Source organism: Prionailurus viverrinus, chromosome A3 (assembly GCF_022837055.1).
Source record: "Prionailurus viverrinus isolate Anna chromosome A3, UM_Priviv_1.0, whole genome shotgun sequence".
Taxonomy (NCBI): domain Eukaryota; kingdom Metazoa; phylum Chordata; class Mammalia; order Carnivora; family Felidae; genus Prionailurus; species Prionailurus viverrinus.
In genome coordinates, this window is record NC_062563.1 from 89,464,419 (window position 1) to 89,488,557 (window position 24,139).

Consider the following 24,139-nt stretch of genomic DNA (forward strand, 5'->3'; position numbering starts at 1 on the left):
CCACTTTAAAGAAAACATCTGACAGTATTAGTTGCCAATGACACAAGTCAAGCCTAGAAGCAAAAATATGAATTTTGGAAAACTAGTATCTGCCACCATGATATAGTTTCCCGATACTTAAAAGACCTTTTTTTTTTTTATGTCTATTTATTTTGATAGAGAAAGAATGCTTGAGGGGGAGAGGGGCAGTGAGAGAGGGAGAGAGAATCCCAAGCAGGCTCATGCTCAGTGAGGAGCCAGATGTGGGGCTCAATCCTACAACTGTGAGATCATGACCTGAGCTGAAATCAAGAGTTGGACATTTACCCAACTGAACCACCCAGGCCCCCTCTTAAAAGACTTTTTTTTTTTTTTTTTTTAATTTTTTTTTTTTTTTTTCTTCAACGTGTTTATTTATTTTTTGGGACAGAGAGAGACAAAGCATGAACGGGGGAGGGGCAGAGAGAGAGGGAGACACAGAATCGGAAACAGGCTCCAGGCTCCGAGCCATCAGCCCAGAGCCCGACGCGGGGCTCGAACTCACGGACCGCGAGATCGTGACCTGGCTGAAGTCGGACGCTTAGCCGACTGCGCCACCCAGGCGCCCCTTAAAAGACTTTTTGAATGGGACTGGTGGTAATATTACTGAATGTGGATTGTGTTTTTCTGGTATTATATAATAAAATATGCCAACATTGTGAAGATCTGCGTAACTGAGTAAACCAACATTTTCTAAATGATATATGCATAATGCTACAAAATCACACATGGGTAAAAGATCTATTCAAAACACAAAACAGACCAATGAACATTAAGGTAACAGAATATGAAACATTCATTGATAAGATTTCAGATTCCACATTACAACTAACCTTTACGAAACTATCACGTCAAGTTTTGCTGTAATGTCAAAGAATATCAACAATAATCTGAACAGACTATTAAAGTACTCCTCCTTTATGCAACATACCTGTGAGACCAGATTTTATCATGTACTTTAAACAAAACAATTGATTACAACAGACTGTTACAAAAGCAGATTTGAGATATCTGACTTTCTTCTATTAAGCCAGACATTAAAGCTGTATAAACCATAAAATAATGCCATTCTTTTCACTACATTTCTTTTGTTTTGGAAAATATGGTTGTTTTTCTTGAAAAATATATTATTCAGGTTAACAAATAATAAGTATATTATTGTTATTATTTAAAATAAGTAAATATTTTTATGGGGCGCCTGGGTGGCTCAGTCAGTTAAGTGTCCAACTTCGGCTCAGGTCATGATCTCACAGTTCGTGGGTTTGAGCCCTACGTCAGGCTCTGTGCAGACAGCTCAGAGCCTGGAGTCTGCTTCAGATTCTGTGTTTCCCTCTGTCTCTGCCCTACCCCATTCACGCTGTCTCTCTCTCAAAACTAAACATTAAAAACTTAAAAAATAATAAATATTTTTAAATTTCTCAGTCTCAACTTCAAATATGTTAAATATTAACAGCTATAAATAGCATAAACAAAAGATCTTTGAATCCCTTAATAACTTTTAATAGTGTAAAGAGTCTGAAGACCAACATGTTATAGTACAGTTATATGAGCTTCCTATTGCTCCTGTAACAAATTACCCTAAATTTAGTGACTTAAAACAATGCAGATGTATTATCTTACAGTTCTGGTGGTTAGGAGTCCAAAATAGGTCTTATAAAACTAAGGCAACATTCCTTATAAAAGCTTAAGGCAAAAATCTGTTCCTTGCTTTTTTTCAGCTTCTAGAGGCTTCCCACCTTCCTTGGCTCCTGTCTACATCAATCTGACCTTTGTTTCCATCATTACATCTCCTTTTCTGTGACACTCCTACCTCCCTTTTATAAGGACCCTTGAGATGACATTGAGTAACCTATATTGCTTCTACATGCAATGGATATACCTCATGATTGTAAGGCTGAGCCTAAGAAATGACACAAAAGAGTACATGCTGCATCATTCTACCAACCAAGCAAAACCAAGCTACAGGTACTAAAAGTATGGATAGTGATTACCCTCAGGAAGAAAGGTAGAGATCTGATGGGGAAGTTGGTAATGTTCTGTTTCCTGATCTTCATGCTGAAAACACAGGACGACCTACTTTGTGAACATTCTTCAAACTATATGATTTGTTCACTTTTCTATGTTCGTTATTCTTCAGTTTAAAAAACAAATAGCAAATGAAGTTATTCCCTTCTCTAAAAGATGGACTATTTTTTAAAAAACACATTTTTCCAGGGGACTCTTAACTAAAACAAGGAGCCATAGGGGTCACCATATCTGTTTTACAACAGCAGAAATACAGATATGGTCAACATGGCACCAAAAATAGAGTTCTAAAGAAAACTCAAGGGGTTCATGTCAGACTTCTTGAAACCGCAGAGTTAGGACCCATTTGTCTACTGAAAGACGGCCTCCCATTTTCAGGTCCTTGTCACCTCTTTCTTGATCCTAACACTATCTCCCAAAGGAATTACCAAGATACACAATGATTAAAGGAAACTTCCAAGAAAAACAAAAAATAGCAATCTACCCAAACAGAACAAAACACACATATACAAACACAGAACTTAAAGCTGCTTTGCTTCTTTAGTGTGACAATCACTGTAAGTACTGACGAAAGTCTCCATCCTGGAACAGTTAAAGAGAGTAAATCATTCATTTGCAGGAACACTGTAAAGGCAAATTACCCTAAATGAAATAAAAATAACAAGTGTATGTTGTAAACACAAACTCTTTTTAAAAATATCAGGGAAGCATTTCAAGGTAGAAAATTCATTTTTTGGCTGCGTGTGTGTGTGTGTGAGAGAGAGAGAGAGAGAGAGAGAGAGAGAGACTCTAATCACTTTTTAAGAAAGTAGTTTTTCCTTAATCAGGGTCTGGACCTCATCTACAGCCAGGGAGCTAAAGAGCAACAAGCCTGTAGTTGCTAATTCAAAGTAGGAGGAGTCCCCAGGGGCAAGTATGCACTGTGTCTGATTCCCAGTAATGTGTGTTATTTGTTTAGAGAAGTTCAAGCACTTACTAAGCCATATTAAAACTGTGGCTATAAACCACCATGAAAGTATTGCAGAACAGTGGCATGTACCAGATTCCTGTTCATTTAACTGTGAACTCCTCACCCCACAACATGTGCACTAAACGTGCTACAGTATCTTGGCACCAATGTCAGGCTCAAATTTGCCATCGTGTCAAAGAAGTAAAAATGTACTTTAGAATGACCTAACTGCAATATTCCCAAGCAGCAATTATTTTCTTTCTTGGGAACTTGGATAAATTACCTTTGCAGTGTTTTCCCAACTTCATTCTCGAAGAGATGGAATTGTAAAGCAAAATAAGTTTATATTAGAGAGTTGTAATAGAAAAGATGTCATGTGATAGCAAACAGTCATGTGAGTCAGAAGTCACTGCTCCATGCATAAGGTTGCTATCAGACACATCCAATCTCATCATGACATTCACTGGATACCTACTTAGCGTTGGAGGATATATTAAAAAGTGTAAGACATTTTCCTTCAAAGAACTTGTAACCTGAGAGATGATAAAGGGACTATATTTTTTAAAAAAGCAGTAATTTAAGATAACATACCTTACGTTTTAAATAGAGAATGAAATCATTAAGATCTACATAAGTTTATAAGAAAGTCAAGCCCTTGGGATATGACTTCAGCTGGGGGGCAGGGGGCGGGGTGCACAGTCCAGAAAGACTTCACTGGGAAAACAGGCTTTGAGTTGTATTTTAAAGGAAGGAAAGATTTGAAAGTGAGATGATAAGTCCTTCCAAGGAGAAAGAAAACCATGCACAAAAGTTTACAACCAGAAATAAGCATAGTATGTTTGATAACAGTGAACAGATCTACTTGACTGAAGTCAAGGGTTTATGTAGAGGAATTACAGGGAATATAGGTAATGTGACTAAGAGTTATACTAGAAAAAGTACAAATCATTAAAAATTTCTAAGCAGAGGGCATGACAGACACACAGGTGTTTTTGAAATACACATCTGAAAATAAAGTGGCATAAAGATAAAGTGCATTATGGTCTTCCTGTAATGACCACACACCCTTAGTTGCCCTCAATGGTGACCTATTATTCCTGATCTAATCCTGATAATGTTTCTCAGTCCCCTTCCCTAGAACTTTGCTAGACACCTCAATTCGACAGAACCTCCACAAATTCCAAACCAAACTTATTCCTTTAGTCTTCAAAATTTTAGGGAAAAAAGCAACTTGTTTACTATAGCAAAAAGATCTTGGGCTTCAGCATGGAATGCCTCAATCTAAATCTCTATTCTACCATATACTGACTTGTATGATCTTGGACAATAATTTACCTACCTTTGCCTAAATTTAATCTGTAAAATGTGTTACTCTGAAGAATGGAATGAGCTAAATGAAGAAGACTGAAATCTTTCACTATTGTAATTTATGAGCAAAGGCAAGTCTGACCTGGAAAAAGCCACAAAGATCTAAAAATGTTTTAATAAAGCAAATGCTTAAATACTTTTAGTTTTTTTTAATGTTTATTTATTATTTTTGAGAGAGAGAGAGAGAGAGAGAGAGAGAGAGAGAGAGAGAGAGCAGTGGTGGGACAGAGAGAGGGGGACAGAGGATCCAAAACAGGCTCTGTGCTGATAGCAGAGAGCCCGAGGGGGGCTTGAACTCACAAACCACGAGATCATGACCTGAATAGAAGTTGGATGCTTAACCAACTGAGCCACCAGGCACCCCTGCTTAAATAGTTTTAAAATGCCAATACCCAAGGGATACAGGAGTGCTGATACATAGGGGCACTTGTACCCCAGTGTTTATAGCAGCACTTTCAACAATAGCCAAATTATGGAAAGAGCCTAAATGTCCATTAACTGACAAATGGATAAAGAAGTTGTGGTTTATATATACAATGGAATACTACTTGGCAATGAGAAAGAATGAAATCTGGCCATTTGTAGCAACGTGGATGGAACTGAAGAGTATTATGCTGAGTGAAATAAGTCAGGCAGAGAAAGACAGATACCATACGTTTTCACTCTTATGTGGATCTTGAGAAACTTAACAGAAGACCATGGGGGAGGGAACGGGGGGAAAAAAAGTTACAGAGATGGAGGAGGCAAACCACAAGAGACTCTTAAATACTGAGAACAAACTGAGAGTTGATGGGGGTGGGGAGAGGGGAAAGTGGGTGATGGGCACTGAGGAGTGCACCTGTTGGGATGAGCACTGGGTGTTGTATGGAAACCAATTTGACAATAAATTATATTTTAAAAATGCCAATAACAAAGAAATTATAAAGTGGCAATTTTGAATAAGATTACGAAGCCACACCACAAACACAATTACTTATAATTCACGTATTTCCTCACTGAACATTTTTCCCACTAACATGCTTTTACAGTTTTCACATACTTGTAATCATGTTTGTAAAATTTTCACTCTGCTTTTTTCATCTAATATTATATTATAAACACTTTGCAGTGCAATGTTATTATTTGATATTCATAATATTAGTTTTAACAAACGCATAATAGTTCCTTGATCAATAGTATTATCGTTTATATAGCCATTTACCTATTATTACACAGTTAGGGATATTTAATTCTTTGATCTCCTCATAAGCAATGTTGAAATAATTGTTTTGTCCTCAGAGAATTTCAAGTTTCTCACTACCTCAGCAACAATGAGAAAGACTCAGAGCTGCCTCCTTCCCATTTTATAAAGGTATGTGAGATATTAAAGTGACCAGACAGAGCAGTGTCCAAGATGTTCTCACTGGTATCTCTGACTCTAAGCAGTGTATTAGATATGAAGAGTTGTAGATTTTGTGCTCCTTTAAGCACTAGATTCTCCTTACTTTCTACCTTATCTCAGCACCAAAAACAAGATTAGAAGTAAATGTTTCTTAGCATTTAAACTTTCTTAATCTTTTATTTAACAATTATAAGAGCAGGAGACAATGTAAAGACCGATATCATTAAAGAGGCAAAGGACTACCAGCTGATAACTACCAAAGAATGGCCATGGCCGTTGGTAACAGTTTTCTGGAGGAAAAGCGCCAAGTAATAGCTCAACACACAAAGATGTCTCTAAAGAAATACAAAACTCCTGAAGGATGTAAGTCCCAAACTAAACTCACAACCTCAGTACCACACTAATAAGGAGCTAACCGGCTGATTTCTATGTACTCTATGTAACTCAAATAATCAAAATCTTAACAGCATATCATCAGGGAATACTGATTTCTCAGTAGACAGAGAAATTATCAGCAAATCTGTAATCTGTTGTATCACAGGGCGGAAAAACACAAAAAAAGAAAAAAATTCCTTGGACACTGTCTCTACCTATATAATTAATCTGAACAAGAATTTGATAGATATCCTGAAGGCTTTGATTCCTCTGGTTCCTTAAGAACACCTGGAACTTTAGGGGCGCCTGGGTGGCGCAGTCGGTTAAGCGTCCGACTTCAGCCAGGTCACGATCTCCCGGTCCGGGAGTTCGAGCCCCGCGTCAGGCTCTGGGCTGATGGCTCAGAGCCTGGAGCCTGTTTCCGATTCTGTGTCTCCCTCTCTCTCTGCCCCTCCCCTGTTCATGCTCTGTCTCTCTCTGTCCCAAAAATAAATAAACGTTGAAAAAAAAAATTAAAAAAAAAAAAAAAGAACACCTGGAACTTCCTTACAGGCATACCTCATTTTATTGCACTTCACTCTATTTCGCTTCGTAGATATTTTGTTTCTTATAAATAGAAGATGCTGGGCAGCGGAGGGAATGACTGCAGATGTAGTGGAAAGAGCAAGAGAACCAGAAGTAGAAGCAGAGCCTGAAGATAAGACTGAATTGCTGCAATCTCAGGATACAACTTGAACCAATGAGGAATCGTTTCTTATGGATGCATAAAGAAAGGGGTTTCTTGAGATGGCATCTACTCTTGGTGAAGATGCTGTGAGGACGGTTGGAATGATACCAAGTGACTTAGTAGAACACCACGTAAACTCAGTTGACAAACAGTGGCACGGCTGGAGAGGATTGATTCCAATCTTGAAAGAAGTTCTGTTGCCAGTAAAATGTGATCGAATGGCATCACATGCTACAGAGAAATCATTCCTGGAAAGAAAAGCCGATCGATAGAACAAACTTTGCTGTCTTTTTTTTTTTTTTTTGTAATATTTTAAAAGTTTATTTATATTTGAGAGAAAGACACAGAGAGACAGAGGCAGAGTGCAAGTGGGGGAGGGGCTGAGAGAGAGGGAGACAGAATCTGAAGCAGACTCCAGGCTCTGAGTTGTCAGCACAGAGCCCAACGCAGGGCTCGAACTCATGAGCTGTAAGATCATGACCTGAGCCACAGTCAGATACTTAACCAACTGAGCCACCCAGGTGCCCCTTCACTGTCTTATTTTCAAGAAAATTGCCACGGCCACCCCAACCTTCAGTAACCATCACCCTGATCAGTCAGCAGCCATCAACATCAAGGAAAGACCCTCCATCACAAAAAAAAACTACAACACATTAAAAGCTCAGAGATGATGGTTAGCATTTTTTAGCAATAAAGCATTTTTCAACTAAGGTATATATATTGGATTGTTAAACATAATGCTACTGAATACTTAATAGACTACAGTATAGTGTAAACATAATTTACATGAATGGAAAAACCAAAAACATTCACTTGACTTGCTTTATTGCAAAATTCAATTTATTGCTGTGGTCTGGAACCAAACCCACAATATCTCCAAGCCACGCCTACGTTTTGTTCAAGTGAAAACCACAGAGACTGAGCTGATTTAGAGAATCATTATTACCATTAGACAGGAGAATTTCCACATGAGATGTCAGCTAAGGGAACTAGGTTAGGTTAGAAACAGGCAACCCACTTAACTAGTATCCTTCCCATTACCAGAGTTTCCACTTTCTGTACATATTATCACAATTTACCTCTCCTGCTGGGAACTGTTCTGTTCATAATGAATACAATTTTATACACTAATAAAAATACTGAATAAGAATCTCACAGAGGATAGACATTTAAATGATGGCTCCATGAAACCAAGCCTCGTGTACCCCCTGCAGAGTTTAGAAATAGCAGAGCCAAGAGAGAAGAGAACATGGGCTTTGGAGGCAGTTCACAGCCCAGCTCCACTGCTCTTAGATCATTAATTTTTGATACGTAAGCCTCTCCATGATTTACTTTTCTTATCTGCAAAATGAGATAATAACACCTTTTTGCCAATTTCTTGCAAGGAATAAATGAGAACATATATATGAGAATATAATTTTAACATATATATTCCTCATTTATTCCTTGCAACAAAATTCACTCACTCTCTCACACACACACACACACACACACACACACACACAGAGACAGAGACAAAGACAGAGACAGAGATAGGCAGAGAAAGAAAAAGAGCCAAACACAGTATTATTAAATATGAAGAGATGGTTTTATACAGTGGAGAAAGCATGACCCAGAGTAAAAAAAAAAAACAAACAAAAAAAAAACCAAAAAAAACCCACCTAGGATCTGCCCCACTATTGATTCATTTTCTGACCCTGAGCAAGACCACTTTAGGCCTCAGTTTTCACATTTGTCAAATGGGGAAAATAATAACTGTTTATATATCATAAAGTTTGTTTAAAAATCCAAATGAAATAATGAGAATATATAAAAGAAAAAAAAAAGAAGTTTGAATATCATAAAGTGAAACATAAATGCAAGTTATGTTTAAATTATGACTCTGTCACTTGAAACACAATGATCTTTTTTTATTTGGGTACATTTAAGGGGATATGGAAGGAGAAAGACCAATTTAGAATTTTAAGCCAAAGAGGGGTGCCTGGGTGGCTCAGTCCCTTCAGCATCCAACTCTTGATTTCAGCTCTGGTCATGATCCCAGGGTCATGGGATGGAGCTCTTCGTCAGGCTCGGGGCTGAGCATAGAGCCTGCTTGAGATTATCATTCTCTCTCCCCCTTCCCCCCTCCTCCACCTCTGCCTCTCTGCCCACTGCAGCACACGCTCTCTCTCCCTCTATAAAATAAAATTTAAAAACAAAGAATTCTAACCCAAACTTTTGGTCCTTGTCTCAGAATAACACTTTGTGACTTTTCTTTTTAATAATTAAATGAGTACTTTTAATGATACACATGATCCCAAAATGGTTTTCGATCCTTAGGTACAAATTCACTTAATTTATTACACAAAATAAGAAAACTCCACAAAAACTTATTGTGCACCACTTCATGCAAGGAACTGCACAGTACACACAGACAGACATGAATCAAACAAGGTCTCTGTGTGGCCACAGTTTACAGTCCTATGGCTGGCAATCAATTTAATAGGCTCAATGGTACAGAGGAAAAGTTATAACGTCAAATACAGCTGTTTAAATCCTGACACTGCCGCCTATTTCTGGTATCTCTTACAAAGTATGTAACTTCCCTGAGTTCACACTGTCATCATTGAAACTGGGATCATACTCATCTGCCTAAGGCATTTTGCATCTTCATTAATTGGGATGACATGTAACACACGTAAAGCGTCTGGAAGATAGTAGGTACTTCTAACTTACCACGCTCCCCTTTCCTGAAATAAGCACATAGGTCAATGACACACATCCCACCCAGGACCGAATTAGGTTAGTGCCATATAATAAGTGCCAAACGAAAAAGAAAGATGTCATACCTGGTTAGGAGAACAGGAGAAGGCTTCATGGAAGCTGTGGGATTTGAAAGGAGCCTTAAAGGATGGGAAAGATTTCAATTTCAATACACATGGTTAAAGTACACAAAAAGGTATGAACAACAAGGATGGAAAATAGTTTGATGTGTTTGACAAAGAGCATTACTTCAGTTTGGAAGGGGGGGTATCTTGGGCAAATAGAAAATGGAGAGAGACAAGGACAAAACGGTAGTTTGGAGGTCATATTATGGACAGTCTTGATGGTCACAGAGATTTTGTACTTAATGGGAGGCACTGACAGTTTCCTAACTCGCAGTATCATTTGGTTGGTCCTCAGATGGCAGCAGTTCACAGAATTAAATGCGGTACTAAGAGAAATGTCATTTTAAAAGGGCTTTAGGCAGGAAAAATGTCAGGAACCTTTATATAGAAAATGACCTTCCCTTAAAGATGGCCCATCAAATAACTGCCCAGGAAGAAAGGCCAAGAAGAGGTAACACTGTGAAAACTAAGAAACCAAGAAACTAAGGCAAACCAAAATGGGTTAAGAGAGATCTTGACCCGGGTCATATAAATTAACATTAAGAGCAGACAGAGAAAACAAAGTCAGGATTCCCTCCTCTGGGTCCGTTACTTGAGACAGCATTTCCTTTCTCTCATGCATTTCTGAGAGATAATCATTAGGATAACCAGGATAAATTCTCAAAAGTATGCTCTTATGCTGAGCATGCAAACTGGGTAGCTGTGCCTGAAATTCTAAATCACACAACTGGAGTCTGCCAACATGCTTGTGTACTTACCTCATCTCTTTAAGGACGTGGCAACAATTTTGAATTCTAACCGTGGAAAACGTTATTATTACAATCATTTCTGGGTGCCTCGTGAAAATAGGTAGGCCATCTTGGGCATGAAAACTTCAAGAGGGAAATAGTTGCAAATCTCAACAATTACCCGCCCCCAACCATTCAGTGTTCGATGAAGTAAATTCTAAGACATCCACTTCCACCCAAACACTCTCTTTCCCTCTCCATTCTGCCTCCCTCCCTGTCTTTCTCTCACACACACAAACCTGCACACCGCCCTATACTCTGGGTTATGTTGCTTATGTAGTGACAAAACATCCCTGAGAACTAAGAAAACCTGGAGATTTCAAAATGTAATAGAACAATACAGTCTTTGGCTTTTTCTTTACAGTTCTTTCCATATACATATTTCCTATTATTCAGTCACTCTTTGAGAAGAGAGCCACTCTTGCTAGGGAGTTGAAAATATGAAAAGAAATATTCATATTAATTAAAAGACAAATGATTGTTTTTTCCTCAGAAATAGCTCTTTCCTCTCTCATCTTCCACTATTAGTGCACAAGAGCAAATCTCAGACACAGTTCTGTTTGGCTAATACAGTTTATAAATACAAGGTTCCATGCAGAAGTTACCCAGCACGTTGGTGAACATAAACACAAGTGCTGGGTGGTCTATTCTGCTCTGTGTAAACCCAGAAGAAGGGATCGTTTTAGAACCCATACTAATTTGATTCTAGAGAATACAATGGTTGGTGAATGCAAATACTTTTTTTTAACAGTGGCTTCAGAAAGAAGATCTCTATACTAGACTACACAGAAACATGGTATTTGCAGAATATTGAGGATTTAGGGCTGAGTCACCACCCACTTTGATTCTGAACAGCACGATCATCTTGATCCACACTGAGAGGTTATAGTATTTAGATAGCAATGACAGCTCAGAATAAACAAAATAAAAGGAAAACTCCTCAATGAATTATTTACAGTATAGACCTGCAAGAAAGGTCACAACTCTACTGATAGAAAAAGCATGTACTTTGTGTTAGACAAACATGAGTCTGATTAACAGTGCTATTTCTAAATGGCTTGGACATTCAAGTAAGTATGGAGCTGACCTATGATAACTACTGAATACATAGGAACTCTGTATTATATGACGTGTAAAACAGTCATGCTCATGAGGGTGTCATTTTATTTTTTTAAGAACAGAAAAAAAGCAAGGAAGATGAATATAGGGAACACCTGTTTAGAATGGCTTTGTGAACTACTACATTTTACTTTTCATCACATTCCAAAATCTTTCTCATTCAAGCACCTGTACAATGCTGGAGGAGATATTACGGCCAAAATACTATTAGCCATTTTCCTTTCAAAAAATGAAACACATTTGTAAACATCTTTCTTCAATAAAAGTGTTTTTAATATAAATTAATTATCAAAGACAGAATAATCTTGAAACAGAGAATAAAAATTCTAAAATCACCTCCCCCCACTCCACAATTATAAAGTAGCAAATGTTTCATGACAGAAAAAATATTTTTAAACACAGATAAACAAAAAGAAAAAAATTAAAAGCTATATAGAGATTAGTATAGTTAAACCAGGGAGTGCATAATTCTAGATTTTTTATTGTATATAGTATAAATGGTTAATGTGTCTATATCTATATTAATAAAAGTGAGATCATATTATATAAAATGATTTTGCAATCCACTTTTCTAATCAAGAAACAATTAACATATCTTAAACCAATAAATATCTATCTCCATTAATTTAATGACTAACTGACATCACATTATGTGAATATATAATAATTTATTGAGCTAACACATCTATTACTGGCTTTTAACTTATTCTCTACTCCACTATGCAAAAGACAATAAATACTATGTTGAACATACTCACATCTGAATTGTATAATATACCCATGATTATTTCATTAAGTTAGAATGCTAAAAGTGGGATTGGATTGCAGGGTCAAAGGTAAGCAAATTTTATGAGTTTTTTGAGGCATATTGAAAAACTGACCACCAAGAAGGATATACCAATTTACACACCTTCCAGCAATGTATCAGAATACCGATTTTTGGAAATGTTTCTCATAAATATTGAACATCATCATTTTCTTATTTACTTTTGGCAAGTTTATGGGCAAAAATATCCTACAACATTAATACGTTTGTCTTATTACCAGAGTTGCATATTTTGTTCATGTTATCTTATATTTTTCTTCTTTTCTGACTGCCTAAAATACAACATTTACAAATTTTCCCAAGTTGTGTGTTATTTTCTTACTAAATTTGAAACAATGTTGTTATATTGTTATATAGTACAGATTTTAACCTTTTGGAATACTTGTTAAGTGCTTTTTTTGATATGTTTACATTCTATTTTCTTTATTAATTCTTTTTAGGTATCTTACAAAACAGTTATTTTTATTTTTATTTTTCATTTACATCCAAGTTAGTTATCATATAGACCACTAACGATTTTAGGAGTAGAATCCAGTGATTCATCCCCTACATGTAACAACCAGTGCTCATCCCAACAAGTGTCCTCCTTAATGCCCCTTGCCCATTTAGCTCATCTGCTCCACCCAGAACCCCTCCAGGAACCCTCAGTTTTTCTCTATATTTAAGAGTCTCTTATGTTTCATCTCCCTCCCTGTTTTGTATTATTTTTGTTTCCCTTCCCTTATGTTCATCTGTTTTCTTACAAAACATTCTATGCAGCCAAATTATTAACCTTTTCCTTAATGATTTCACTCTTTGGTGTCATCCTTATTTTATTTTATTTTATTTATTGAGAGAGAGAGTATGTACATGCAAGTGGAGGGGGAGGGTCAGAGAGAGAGAGAGAGAGACAGAAAGAGCGAGATGGGGCGGGGGGAGAGAATCCTAAGCAGGCTCCATGCTCAGCACAGAGCCAGACACGAGGCTCCATCTCACAAACTGGAAGATCATGACCTGAGCTGAAATCAAGAGTTGGAAGCATAACAGACTAAGCCCGTAACAGACCCAGGTGTCCCTGGTGTCACCCTTAGGATGGTGACTCACAGATTACAGAAATATTTGCTAATATTTTAGACAAATAAATACTTGCTAATATTTTTATTGATTCTCCCCTAATTTCTTTCTTTTTAAAAATGTAAACAGGCATTGGATCTAGAACTTATTTTGATAAGTGAAGTTTGGACTTAACATCTTTTTATCCACATTAGCAGACAGTAGTGGCAACAGCCATTGCTGAACGCCACCTTTCCCATATACTAAATTCTTACATGTACTTTGAACTACTTCCAGATTTTATGTTCTCTTTCTTTAATCTATCAGTTTATTCCAACGGGAGAAGGGTATTTAATTGAATTTTCAGTGTATAATGAACATTTCTAGGAAAAGACCACACTCAATTTACTTGTTCATATCTTCTGGCAAATACTGTCCATTTTTGTCTCCAAATAAATTCTAGAATCATTTTGTTAAGATGAACCCCCACCACCAAATTCATATCACTGCAATTAGATTAATTTTGGAAAAATTCTCTGCAATATGAAATATTCCCATCTAAAATACTGCATATATTTGTACATAATAAAGTCCCTCTTAAATTACTCTGTGAAATGTTCTTCACATTGGTCCTACATATAACTTGTTAAGTATATTTACAGGGATCTTGTAATCCAGTAATGAATACAGCATTTTTTTTTTATTTGTTTTCTAAGTGAACCATCTAACCAACTAAAGTCTTACTGGTCCTAATTATTTTTTTAATTTATTTGCGGGGAGAGGGGGTTATCCAACCACACAGTAATAATCTATGAACAATGAGAATATGTATTATTTATTTCTTTTTTTTTTAACCTTATTTGATAGAATAAAAGCAGTAGTAAGCCCAATGAGGGGCTGGAACTCATGAACTGTGAGATCATGACCTGAGCTGAAGTCAGTTGCTTAACCAACTGAGCTACCCAGAAGCCCCACCATACTTCTGATATAAATGCAAATAAATGTTTTTAGTGTTCCACTGTTAAATCCATGGTGGTTGCTGAATTTCACATAGGTGCTCCCTATCATGTTACTGAAATATTATATTGGTTGAATTTTACTAAGTATTTTTTGTAATCAGGAGTGCAGGCTGGATGTTGTACAATGCCTTTTTAGAATACACAATTATGATCTTTGTCTCTTTTACCTAGTAATGTGATAATTATATTCACAGATTTTTAAATATCAAACCATCCTTGCATTTCCAGAATAAGTCCTATATAGCAGTGGGAAATTACTTTCTTCAAACACCGTGGAACTGCTTTGCTAAAATTTGATTCAGTCTATTTTCTTATTCATAATTGTGAGATTGGTTCATCATGTTCTCCTTTGTGCTACTTATGCCTGGCTTCAGTATCAAGATGAAGCTAGATGAAATGACCTAGTTTTCTGCAGGCCAGTGCTCCCACCGAGCAGTATAAAAGGCAGTAAAAAATGGACACACGAGAAGACTATGAAGCAATGAGGACTAAAGGGAATAACGCTGCAAAGAGGGCAGACCTTTTAAAGGTGAGCTGAGGCTCTGCAGCCATCCCTGGAGGCATCTGCCAAACGTAGGCATAGGAACAGACCAAGAATTTGGGTTAGGTGCAGGCAGGGAGTAACTACTGGGGTGAAAAAAAAATCACTGAATTTTTGTTGTTTCCACGGGGCTGAAGTGCCAAAATTGGAGATTTGAGGGCCAGCTTTCTCCTCAAGACATTTTCTGAATTCTAAAGCTACACAGCAGAGGAAAATAAGGGTCTAAGGCAAAACTTTTGAAAAGCAAAGTAAGATCTTCCCCCAGTCTTACAGTGTTTCACAGAAAAAGATTCACTAGTTGGAGGATTCATGAGAATTTCAGTTGGGAGCTGAAAAATCTTGAGGGAGTGGTAAATTGACACTGACAATCTCCAACCACTTTTTTCCTGTTGGCAACTGTTGATCTGGGTAATCCTCCTTCTTAAGACATTTGCCAAATTCTAAAATTAAAAAAGGCAAGAGGCTGAAAGAGATAAGGTTCCTCTGAAAAATGGAAATATCCATAGTCCTCTTGGTCCTGAAGAGACAGTGATGTGTCAGGCTCTCATTAAAAGCTCTAAAGAACCACATACTAATAACAGGGGCAAACGAAAGGTATGCTGCATCTACAATCCAAGCTTGACCCAGATCTGCGCATGAAGGGAGTAGGTGAGGAGGCTCAAACCATAACCCATCTGCTCATACTACCTACTTAGTAAAAAAAGGGATAAACAGATTTTAGTTGGAAATGTCCTCACCTGGCACCTCTACATGTTTTAAATAAATGCAATGTCTAACATCAACCAAAAATTAACAGAAAGAGACAGGACCATATGACCGAGAACCAAAAAAAGGATCAAAAATAATTCTACCCATATGTAGATAAACTACATATTACCATTAATAAACATAAAAAAATAACTTTAAAATTACTAATTAATATGCTAAATAGAGAAATGATAGATAAATTAGATTAAAAGATGGAGAATTTCACCAGATATTTAAGGTTATAAAAAAAAATTAAGTGGATATTCTAGGATTAAAGATACATGCCTGAAATTCTAACTCCTAAGTTTTTCTTCTATTTCTACCATAGCATTCACTATGTGTTTGCACTAATTACTTCAGGTGAAGTTGGGAGGAACAGAAATACACATGATATTAGGGACCATTTTCAACAAAATAAAAAAAACTGCAAAACTCAGTGAGAAAATGATGGAAGAGATCTCTAAATCTCATCAAGGGGCAATAATTATAGTGTGAGTTTTTATATCCTGAAGAGCCTCCTGGCTAGTTAAAACAGAAACAGACATCTTTCACCAAGATAGATTTTAAGAAAATTTTCTTCTATATGATGAGCAAAGTAAGAGCAATTGTCACTTACAGGAAGGTGTGTGAATACAGCAAAAGTGCTTCGTAGAAAGGCAATGAGGTCTACTAGGTAATCACTAGCTTTGTTGCCCAAATCTCCAGTCATCCAGTCATAGTCAGCCAGCTGTAGAAACTGGTCAATCTTCTGGTTTAAATTGGTATAAATTTCTTCTTCAGCTGCATGTCTGGCATCCTGTGAAATATGGAATTTTAAAACTCATTCAGACTTCCAGTATAATCAGAAATTTCTACTTGGAGACATCTCATACTTATATCCACTAAGTAACGGAATTGGGAATATCAAGACTATCACAGTCTCCATTAATTTTTCCTTTTCAAAAGTATAGTAGAGTCTCTTTATTCTGTATCTGCAAGACAAGCTATTGTTTTGCGTCACCAGATAGAGAATCTGTCTTTACTTCCCTCAACTATCTGCGTCCTTTTTTTACTTTCTTACATTTCTTCAAACCTATACTCACTCTCAGGTCTTATTCCCATTTATCTCTTCTAGGACTCCAAGAACCTCCTTTCCTGTAATACCAACCTCTCTAGATCTCCTAGTCTCCTCACATTGCTTATTATAAGTTTCAGCTTCATGCTATAAAAATTCCCAGTAGCTACTACCCTACCTCTCTGGTGTCTTTGTCATCAGGCTCCTTCAAAGATTGGTATACGCCAATGTTTCTTGAAATGTGTTCTAAGGAACGACAGATCTGAAAAATGCTAACACAACAGCAGAAGAGCTCCTAGATCAAATAAGTTTGAGAAACCATGTTTAAGAGACTCATGATGTACACTAGCATATAAAAGGCTCTAAGAAATATATGGGACTAATGTTCCAAGAAAAATATTTTCAGGACAAAAGGATGTACTTGCATTAGGGCAATCAGGATTCCAATGCTAACAATCCATCAATATGGATTGGTCCACGGTAACCCAAGACCTCCATCCCACAACATGCAATATTCACTTTTCAGTCTGATCTTACTTGCTCTGTCAAACATTCTCTTCTAGAACTCTGTTCTCCTTTGGCTTTCATGAATGGTTTTCTCCTGGTTTTATTTTTACTTTTCTGGTCTCTAATCCTCTCAATTTCACTGGGTGATTTCATCAATTCCTAGAGCTCACACCAAATCTGTCCCTGATTTAGAAGGCTATTAATTACTGATTTAATTTCTTCAATGGATATAAGGTTATTCAGATGATCTATTTCTCCTTGTTTGAGTTTTGGTAAACTATGTCTTTCAAAGAATTGATCCATTTCAAGTAGGTTATCAAACTCTGGGTACAGAGTTGTTCATAATATTCCTCTATTATTTTTTTAATGTCCATGGAATCAGTAGTGATAATCCCTCTTTCATTTTTTTTTTAAACTTAAATTCAAGTTAGTTAACATATAGTGTAGTATTGGTTTCAGGAGTAGAATTTACTGATTCCTCACTTACATATAACACCCAGTGCTCATTCCAACAAATGCGCTCCTTAAGGCCCATCACCCATTGAGCCCATCCCCCCACTGCCATCCCTCCAGCAATTAACCCTTTTTCATTTATGATATTAACAACTTGAGTGTTCCCTCTTTTGGTCTTGGTTAGCCTGGCTCAAAGTTTATAATTTTATTGATCTTTCTAAGAACCAGCCTTTGGTTTCATTGATTTTTCTCTTTTGATTTTCTACATCAAAACCATTCATTTCTGCTCTAATTTTTATTCTCTTCTTCTGATTACTTTGGATTTAATTTGCTGTTCTTTTTCTAGCTTAAGATAGAAGCTTAGATTACTTATTTTAAGAAATTTCTTATTTTCTAACACATACAATTAATACTATAAATTTCCTTCTAAGCTCTGCTTAGATGGCACAAATTTTGAAAAGGTGTATTTTATTTTCATTTCATTTGAACTACTTTTTAATTTCTCATGAGACTCTTTCTTTGACCCATGTGTTATTTTGAAGTTTGCTGGTTAATCTGCAAATATTTGGGGATTTTTAAGCTATCTTTCTATTAACTTATTTCCATAGATGAATTCTATGTGGCCTGAGAGCAAGTTTTGTATGATCTCTGTTCTTTAAAATTTGCTAAGATGTGTTTACCAGCCAGAACATGGTCTGTTTTGGTGAATACTCTTATGAGTTTGAGAAGTATGTGTATTCTACTGCTGTTGGATGAACTATTCTACAATTGTCAATTTAATCCAGTTGATTGACAGTACCATTCTGTTAGACTATATTTGGATATTCTCCTCCTCAAGCTATCAATTTCTGGCCCCTGGATTTGTCAATTGCTGATAGATGGGTTTACTAGGACATGTAAGCAGGAAGAGAATGACTTACATAAAATACCTTTTCAGTATCTTTTAAATGCTTATGTATTTTTTTCTCATTTGATTAAAGAAGTGGATAATTTTAAACAATTTTCTAATACTAATCATTCTTGGATTCTTAATGTTACTTTTATTTCTACTTTCTATGTCCTAGATGATATTTGATAGTCTATTATTTATGATTTTTACATCAAAATGGAAATTCAATTGTTCAGATTATTTTTGGGGTTTCTCTGGGTTTTGTTTTTGTTTTTTGAAGATTTTATTTTTTTTAAATGTTTTTATTTATTTTTGAGACAGAGAGAGACAGAGCATGAACAGGGGAGGGGCAGAGAGCGAGGGAGACACAGAATCGGAAGCGGGCTCCACGCTCTGAGCTGTCAGCACAGAGCCGGACGTAGGGCTCAAACTCACGGACTGTGAGATCATGACCTGAGTTGAAGTCGGACACTTAACTGACTGAGCCACCCAGGTGCCCCTCTCTGGTTTTTGAATCATTATTATGGTGACTTTGTGAAAATGAATTGAGATAGTTTCCCTTTTTTCTCTACCAATCTGGAATAGTTTAAATTATACAGAAATTATCTGTTTCATTATCTGTTTCATGAAGACCCAAATGAATTCACAGACAAAATCATATGGATCTTGCCCAAATTTAAGAAGTCTTTAATAACTTTTTCACTTCTTTCATAGTTATTACCTTGAATCACTTTTTATTCTATGTTTTCCTATAGATCCCCAAATTTATTAGCACAGTTACACAAAATAGTCTAGGTATTTAATTTCCTCTGATTGTGAATTTCAAGTAATTGTGATTTATTTTTTCCTTCCTTCCTTCTTTCTTTTCTCCTTCCCTTCCTTCCTCCCACCCTCCTTTCAATCCATCCATCCTTCTTTTTAATTAGGCAAGGTAAAATGATTATTTTCAAAGTGCAACATATCCTTGCTTGAAGTGTCTCAAAGACCTCAGTAAGATAAAATCCAAATGATGTATCAATACAAAACAAAGTGCTTCACAAGTTGGCATTTAACTACTTCTCTATCTCAGTGCTGCCCTTACTCTACACTGAACATGTCTGATTTTATTTATTCTTTCATCTTTGTACATGAAGTTCCCTCTCCTAAAAATGTCCCTTATTCCCTCCTCATCTTTTGTCCATCTGGATACCTCCTGCTGGTCCCAAGACCCATTCCATCTTGTGCCCTTTCTGGGAAGTCTTCCTTGAAGGTCTCAAACCTAAGATAAGTATCCTCATCCTATTCTTCTAGACCTGTAACTATTAATTTCCCTTGAAGCCCAATCCTCTCACCTTTTCTCTATCTATATTCAATTCCCAGAAGAAAGCCAGCCCCACAGCATTAAATACCATCTTTATACAGAAGGATTCTGAATTTTTATGCCCAGCTCTGACTTTGCCCTGTCAATTTAATATCTCTAGGCAGATGACTACTAGATATCTGAAGCTTAATGTGTCAAAAATGGAAGTCTTGATTCTACTGCCTCTCCCCTGGCCTGTTATTCTTCACTGTTCCCCATCTCAGTGAATACCACCACTATTCATACAGTTTGCTTCATTCAAAAATCTTGGAATTATCCGGACTCCACTCTCTCTTATAACCCCATACCTAGTCTAGCAGTAAAACTTGCCATCTCAACCTTTAAAAATATTTCTTACCACTTTCATCCTACCACTATTGTCCAAAAAAACACCATTATCTCTTACTTAGACCACTGCAAGGACTTCCAAATTGAATTTTCTTCTTCCACTCTTCCTAACCTACAACACATTTATTTTCCACATGGCAACCAGTGTTACCCATTAATATATAAGTCAGATTATCACCACCACTCCCACTTTCTAATGGCCTCACGTTTCGTTTCAGAATAAAACCCAAGGTATTTACTACAAGGCCAGAAAACATCTAACTCCCGACCATCTCATTTCTTACCACCTCTACCTCTAATGATAGATGTATCACTGCCAGACTGAATTCCTTGTTATTCCTTGAACACACCTACTTGAATATCTACGATTGTACTGTTCCCTCTGAGTGCAATATTTATCTATCAGAAATCTAAAGGATTCTATTTCTCATTTCAATCAAGTCATTTATTTTTCTTCTTAGTTCTTGTCATCAACTGAGATCAAATGAGATTTTTGTTTGTTTGTTTATCATTATCATCCCCACCACAATATAAACTCTCTAAAGTCAGGAGACCTGTCGATTATGTTTACACCCGTAAATTGCCTGGTACGTAGTAGATGCTTCATAAAAACTTGTAGAATTGACAAGAGACAATGTATTTATTGTATTATTCTGGTAGTTCTCACATAGTTCTTTACAGAAGTTACAGTGTCTGTGCTCCCTGTAGATTACAAACTCTAAATCCAAGGATTAAGTATTATTTCTCTTTCTACCCAAGAGCATACCAGATTGTCACATAGTAGGTACACGAACAATATTTGTGGTGGGGTAAATTAATAAATAGCCTCATTCTATTTTGTAAGAGAGTAAGGAAATTCTTATGAACAAGGAAAGCTAAGAATGCCAGCTTAATTATGTCACACATGGCAGGAACAAGGGGCAATTCTGCAGGAAAATACCTTGAAGACCTTCTGATTATTTTTGCCCCTTTTTCAGCATAAAGGTTTCCATCTGCAAGGGAAAGTTTTCTGGAAACAGTAGCTTAGGAAAATACACAACATGTAGCTGCTATAATTGCTGTGTTTATACTGAGTTCTGGGTTAGTTGGTCTGAAACAGTCCTGGTAAAAATAAACTTTCAATGTGTTTTAAGCAATCAGTGTTTCCAATAAGCACTTGTCAACATGACCTTTAGTGGTCTCCAGAACTTCTCCTTTACTAAGTATTTAACTGGCTACTCAACTCCTATGGCTTCCTGTCTGCCCTTAATTTTCCCTCAGCAATTTTAATGCTGGAACAACAACAAACTACACAAGCCATCCTTTGGGAGGATTTCTGACCATAATTTGAAAAGCCCTTGAAATAAGAAAATTGAGGTGGATTAAGGGAAGAATAGCAGTACATTCTACATATTCCCCATATGAGAGACGAGTATAAATGAACCTCACACTCTAACTCTCTAACTCCCTCTTCTCTGGTGAACATTCAACTACAGTCCCTCCCACATTTTCTTTCCCAAGAAGTCTTGGCTTCCACAGTAAATTAAGTGGAAATATTTTTGATGAAAGTATTGCCCATCCTCCTTAATAATGCTAATATTTAACAGTAATCATAATTTTTATTACACTGTCTAAGGTGATCCTAAGGTTCTTAAAGCTCTTACCATACTCATTTTTGGGTCCTCTTTATCAGATAAATCTTTTCTTCGCTTTAAGAGTTTCAACAATAATATAATGAAACATTATTGAAAGTTTGCAAGTAATGATACCAATATAAGACAATGTATAACAGAATTTTTTTTTAGGTAATTTGAAATGAATGACCCATGGTCACATACATACATAAAGAATATTTTGTGAACATCTCTTTTTTTTTTCAGATTTACTGGAGTATCATTGAAAATTTAAAAAAAAAATGTTTTTTGAGAGAGACAGAGACAAGAGTATGAACGGGGGAGGGGCAGAGACAGAGGGAGACACAGAATCTGAAGAAGGCTCTATGCTCTGGCTGTCAGCATCAGCCTGACACAGGGCTTGAATTCGTGAACCATAAGATCAGGACCAAAGTTAGATGCTTAACCAATTGAGCCACCCAGGTGCCTCAGAAAATAAAATTATATTTAACATGTTCATTATGATGATTTAATATGTGTATATACTGTGAAAGGATTCCCATCATTTAGTTATTAACACACTCATTATCTTAAATATTTATTTATTTATTTATTTATTTTTGGTGAGAACATTTAAGCTATATTCTCTTAGAAAATTTCAATTATACAATACAGTATTATCAACTATAGTTACCATGTTTTACATTAGATCCTCAAATCTTTTTCATCTTACAGCTAAAAATTTATACCCCTTTACCAATTTCTATTTCCTCTACCCGCCTCCCCATGCCCTGGCAACCACTTTTCTCCTCTCTGTTTCTGTGAGTTTGATTTGTTTGTTTGTTTGTTTGTTTTTAAGATTCCACATAAAAGTGATAGCATGCAGCATTTGTCCTTCTCTGTCTGGTTTATTCCATTTAGCATAATGCCCGTAAGGTCCATCCATGTTGGACAGATGGCAGAATTTCCTCATTTTTCTTGGTTGAATAATGTTCTATCATACGTATGTACCACATTTCCTTTACCTATTCATTCATCCAATGATAAACACTTAGGTTGTTTGCATAGCTTGACTGTTGTGAATAATGCTGCAATAAACAAGGAGGTATAGATATCTCTTCAAGATAATCATTTTTATTTCTTTGGATATATACTCAGAAGTGGGACTGCCAAATCACATGGTAGTTCTATTTTTAATTTCTTGAGTAATCTCCTTACTTTTATCCATTGCGGATATACTGGTTTACATGCCTGACTACAGCACACAAGGGTTCCCTTTTCTCTACCTCCTTGCAGGCATTTGTTCTCTCTTGTCTTTTTGATGCTAGCTATATTAACAGGCATGAGGTAGTATCTCACCAACAGTAATCTTTTCATGTACATATTATTAGCCATTTGTATATCTTCTTTAGAAAAATGTCTATTCAGTTCCTCCGCCCCCTTTTAATTGGATTATTTGGGGTTTTGCTATTGGGGTGTAATTTACATATTTTGGATATTTAATGCCTTATCAGCTAATGATGTGGAAGTATTTTCTCTCAATCCATCAGGTGTTTTTGTGTTTTGCCTTTGTGTTCTGTCCTTTGCTGCTCAGAAGCCTTTTAGATTAATGTAGTCCCACTTATTTATTTTTGCTTTTGTCGCCTTTGCTTTGGTATTAAATTTAAAAAATCAGTGCTAAGACCAGTGTCAAGAAGCTAACCCATTGTTTTCTTCTAGATGTTTTGTAAATTCAGATCTTACATTCAAATCCTTAGTTTGAGTTGATTTTTCTATACAGTGTAAACATGGGGGTCCAGTTTCACTCTTTTGCATGTGGCTGTCCATTTATTGAAGAGACTATTCTTTCCTCACTGTGTGTTCCTGTGTTTACAACTTGGTTGTAAATTATTTGACCATATATATACATGAGTTTATTTCTGGTCTGTCTGTTCTGTTCCATTGATCTATGCATATGTGTTTATGCTAATACCATACTATTTTGATTACTAAAACTTTGTAATATTATTCAAAATCAGGACATGTGATGCTTCCAGCTTTGTTCTTCTTTCTCAAGATTGCTTTGGCTATTCAGGTTCTTTCTCATTCCTTTTCTTATAGCACAAAAAGAGATCTTACTAACAATTTCATCTCATAAAATATAATAAGCAGTTATGAATCAAATTTGATTTTTTT

The 24,139-nt window shown here is 36.3% G+C and overlaps 1 protein-coding gene across 8 annotated transcripts in view; it reads right to left on the minus strand.

Annotated features, from left to right (window-relative positions):
* EXOC6B (exocyst complex component 6B) overlaps positions 1-24,139 on the minus strand; it is a 616,143-nt gene that overhangs the window by 238,526 nt on the left and 353,478 nt on the right. For all 8 annotated transcript variants that reach the window (XR_007150805.1, XM_047852190.1, XM_047852194.1 and 5 more), the window contains one exon: positions 16,399-16,578. Coding sequence is in view for 7 of the 8 variants with exons in the window: in XM_047852190.1 (XP_047708146.1) it covers positions 16,399-16,578 (180 nt within the window). In the remaining variant the exon portion in view is untranslated. The remainder of the gene's footprint in view (positions 1-16,398; positions 16,579-24,139) is intronic.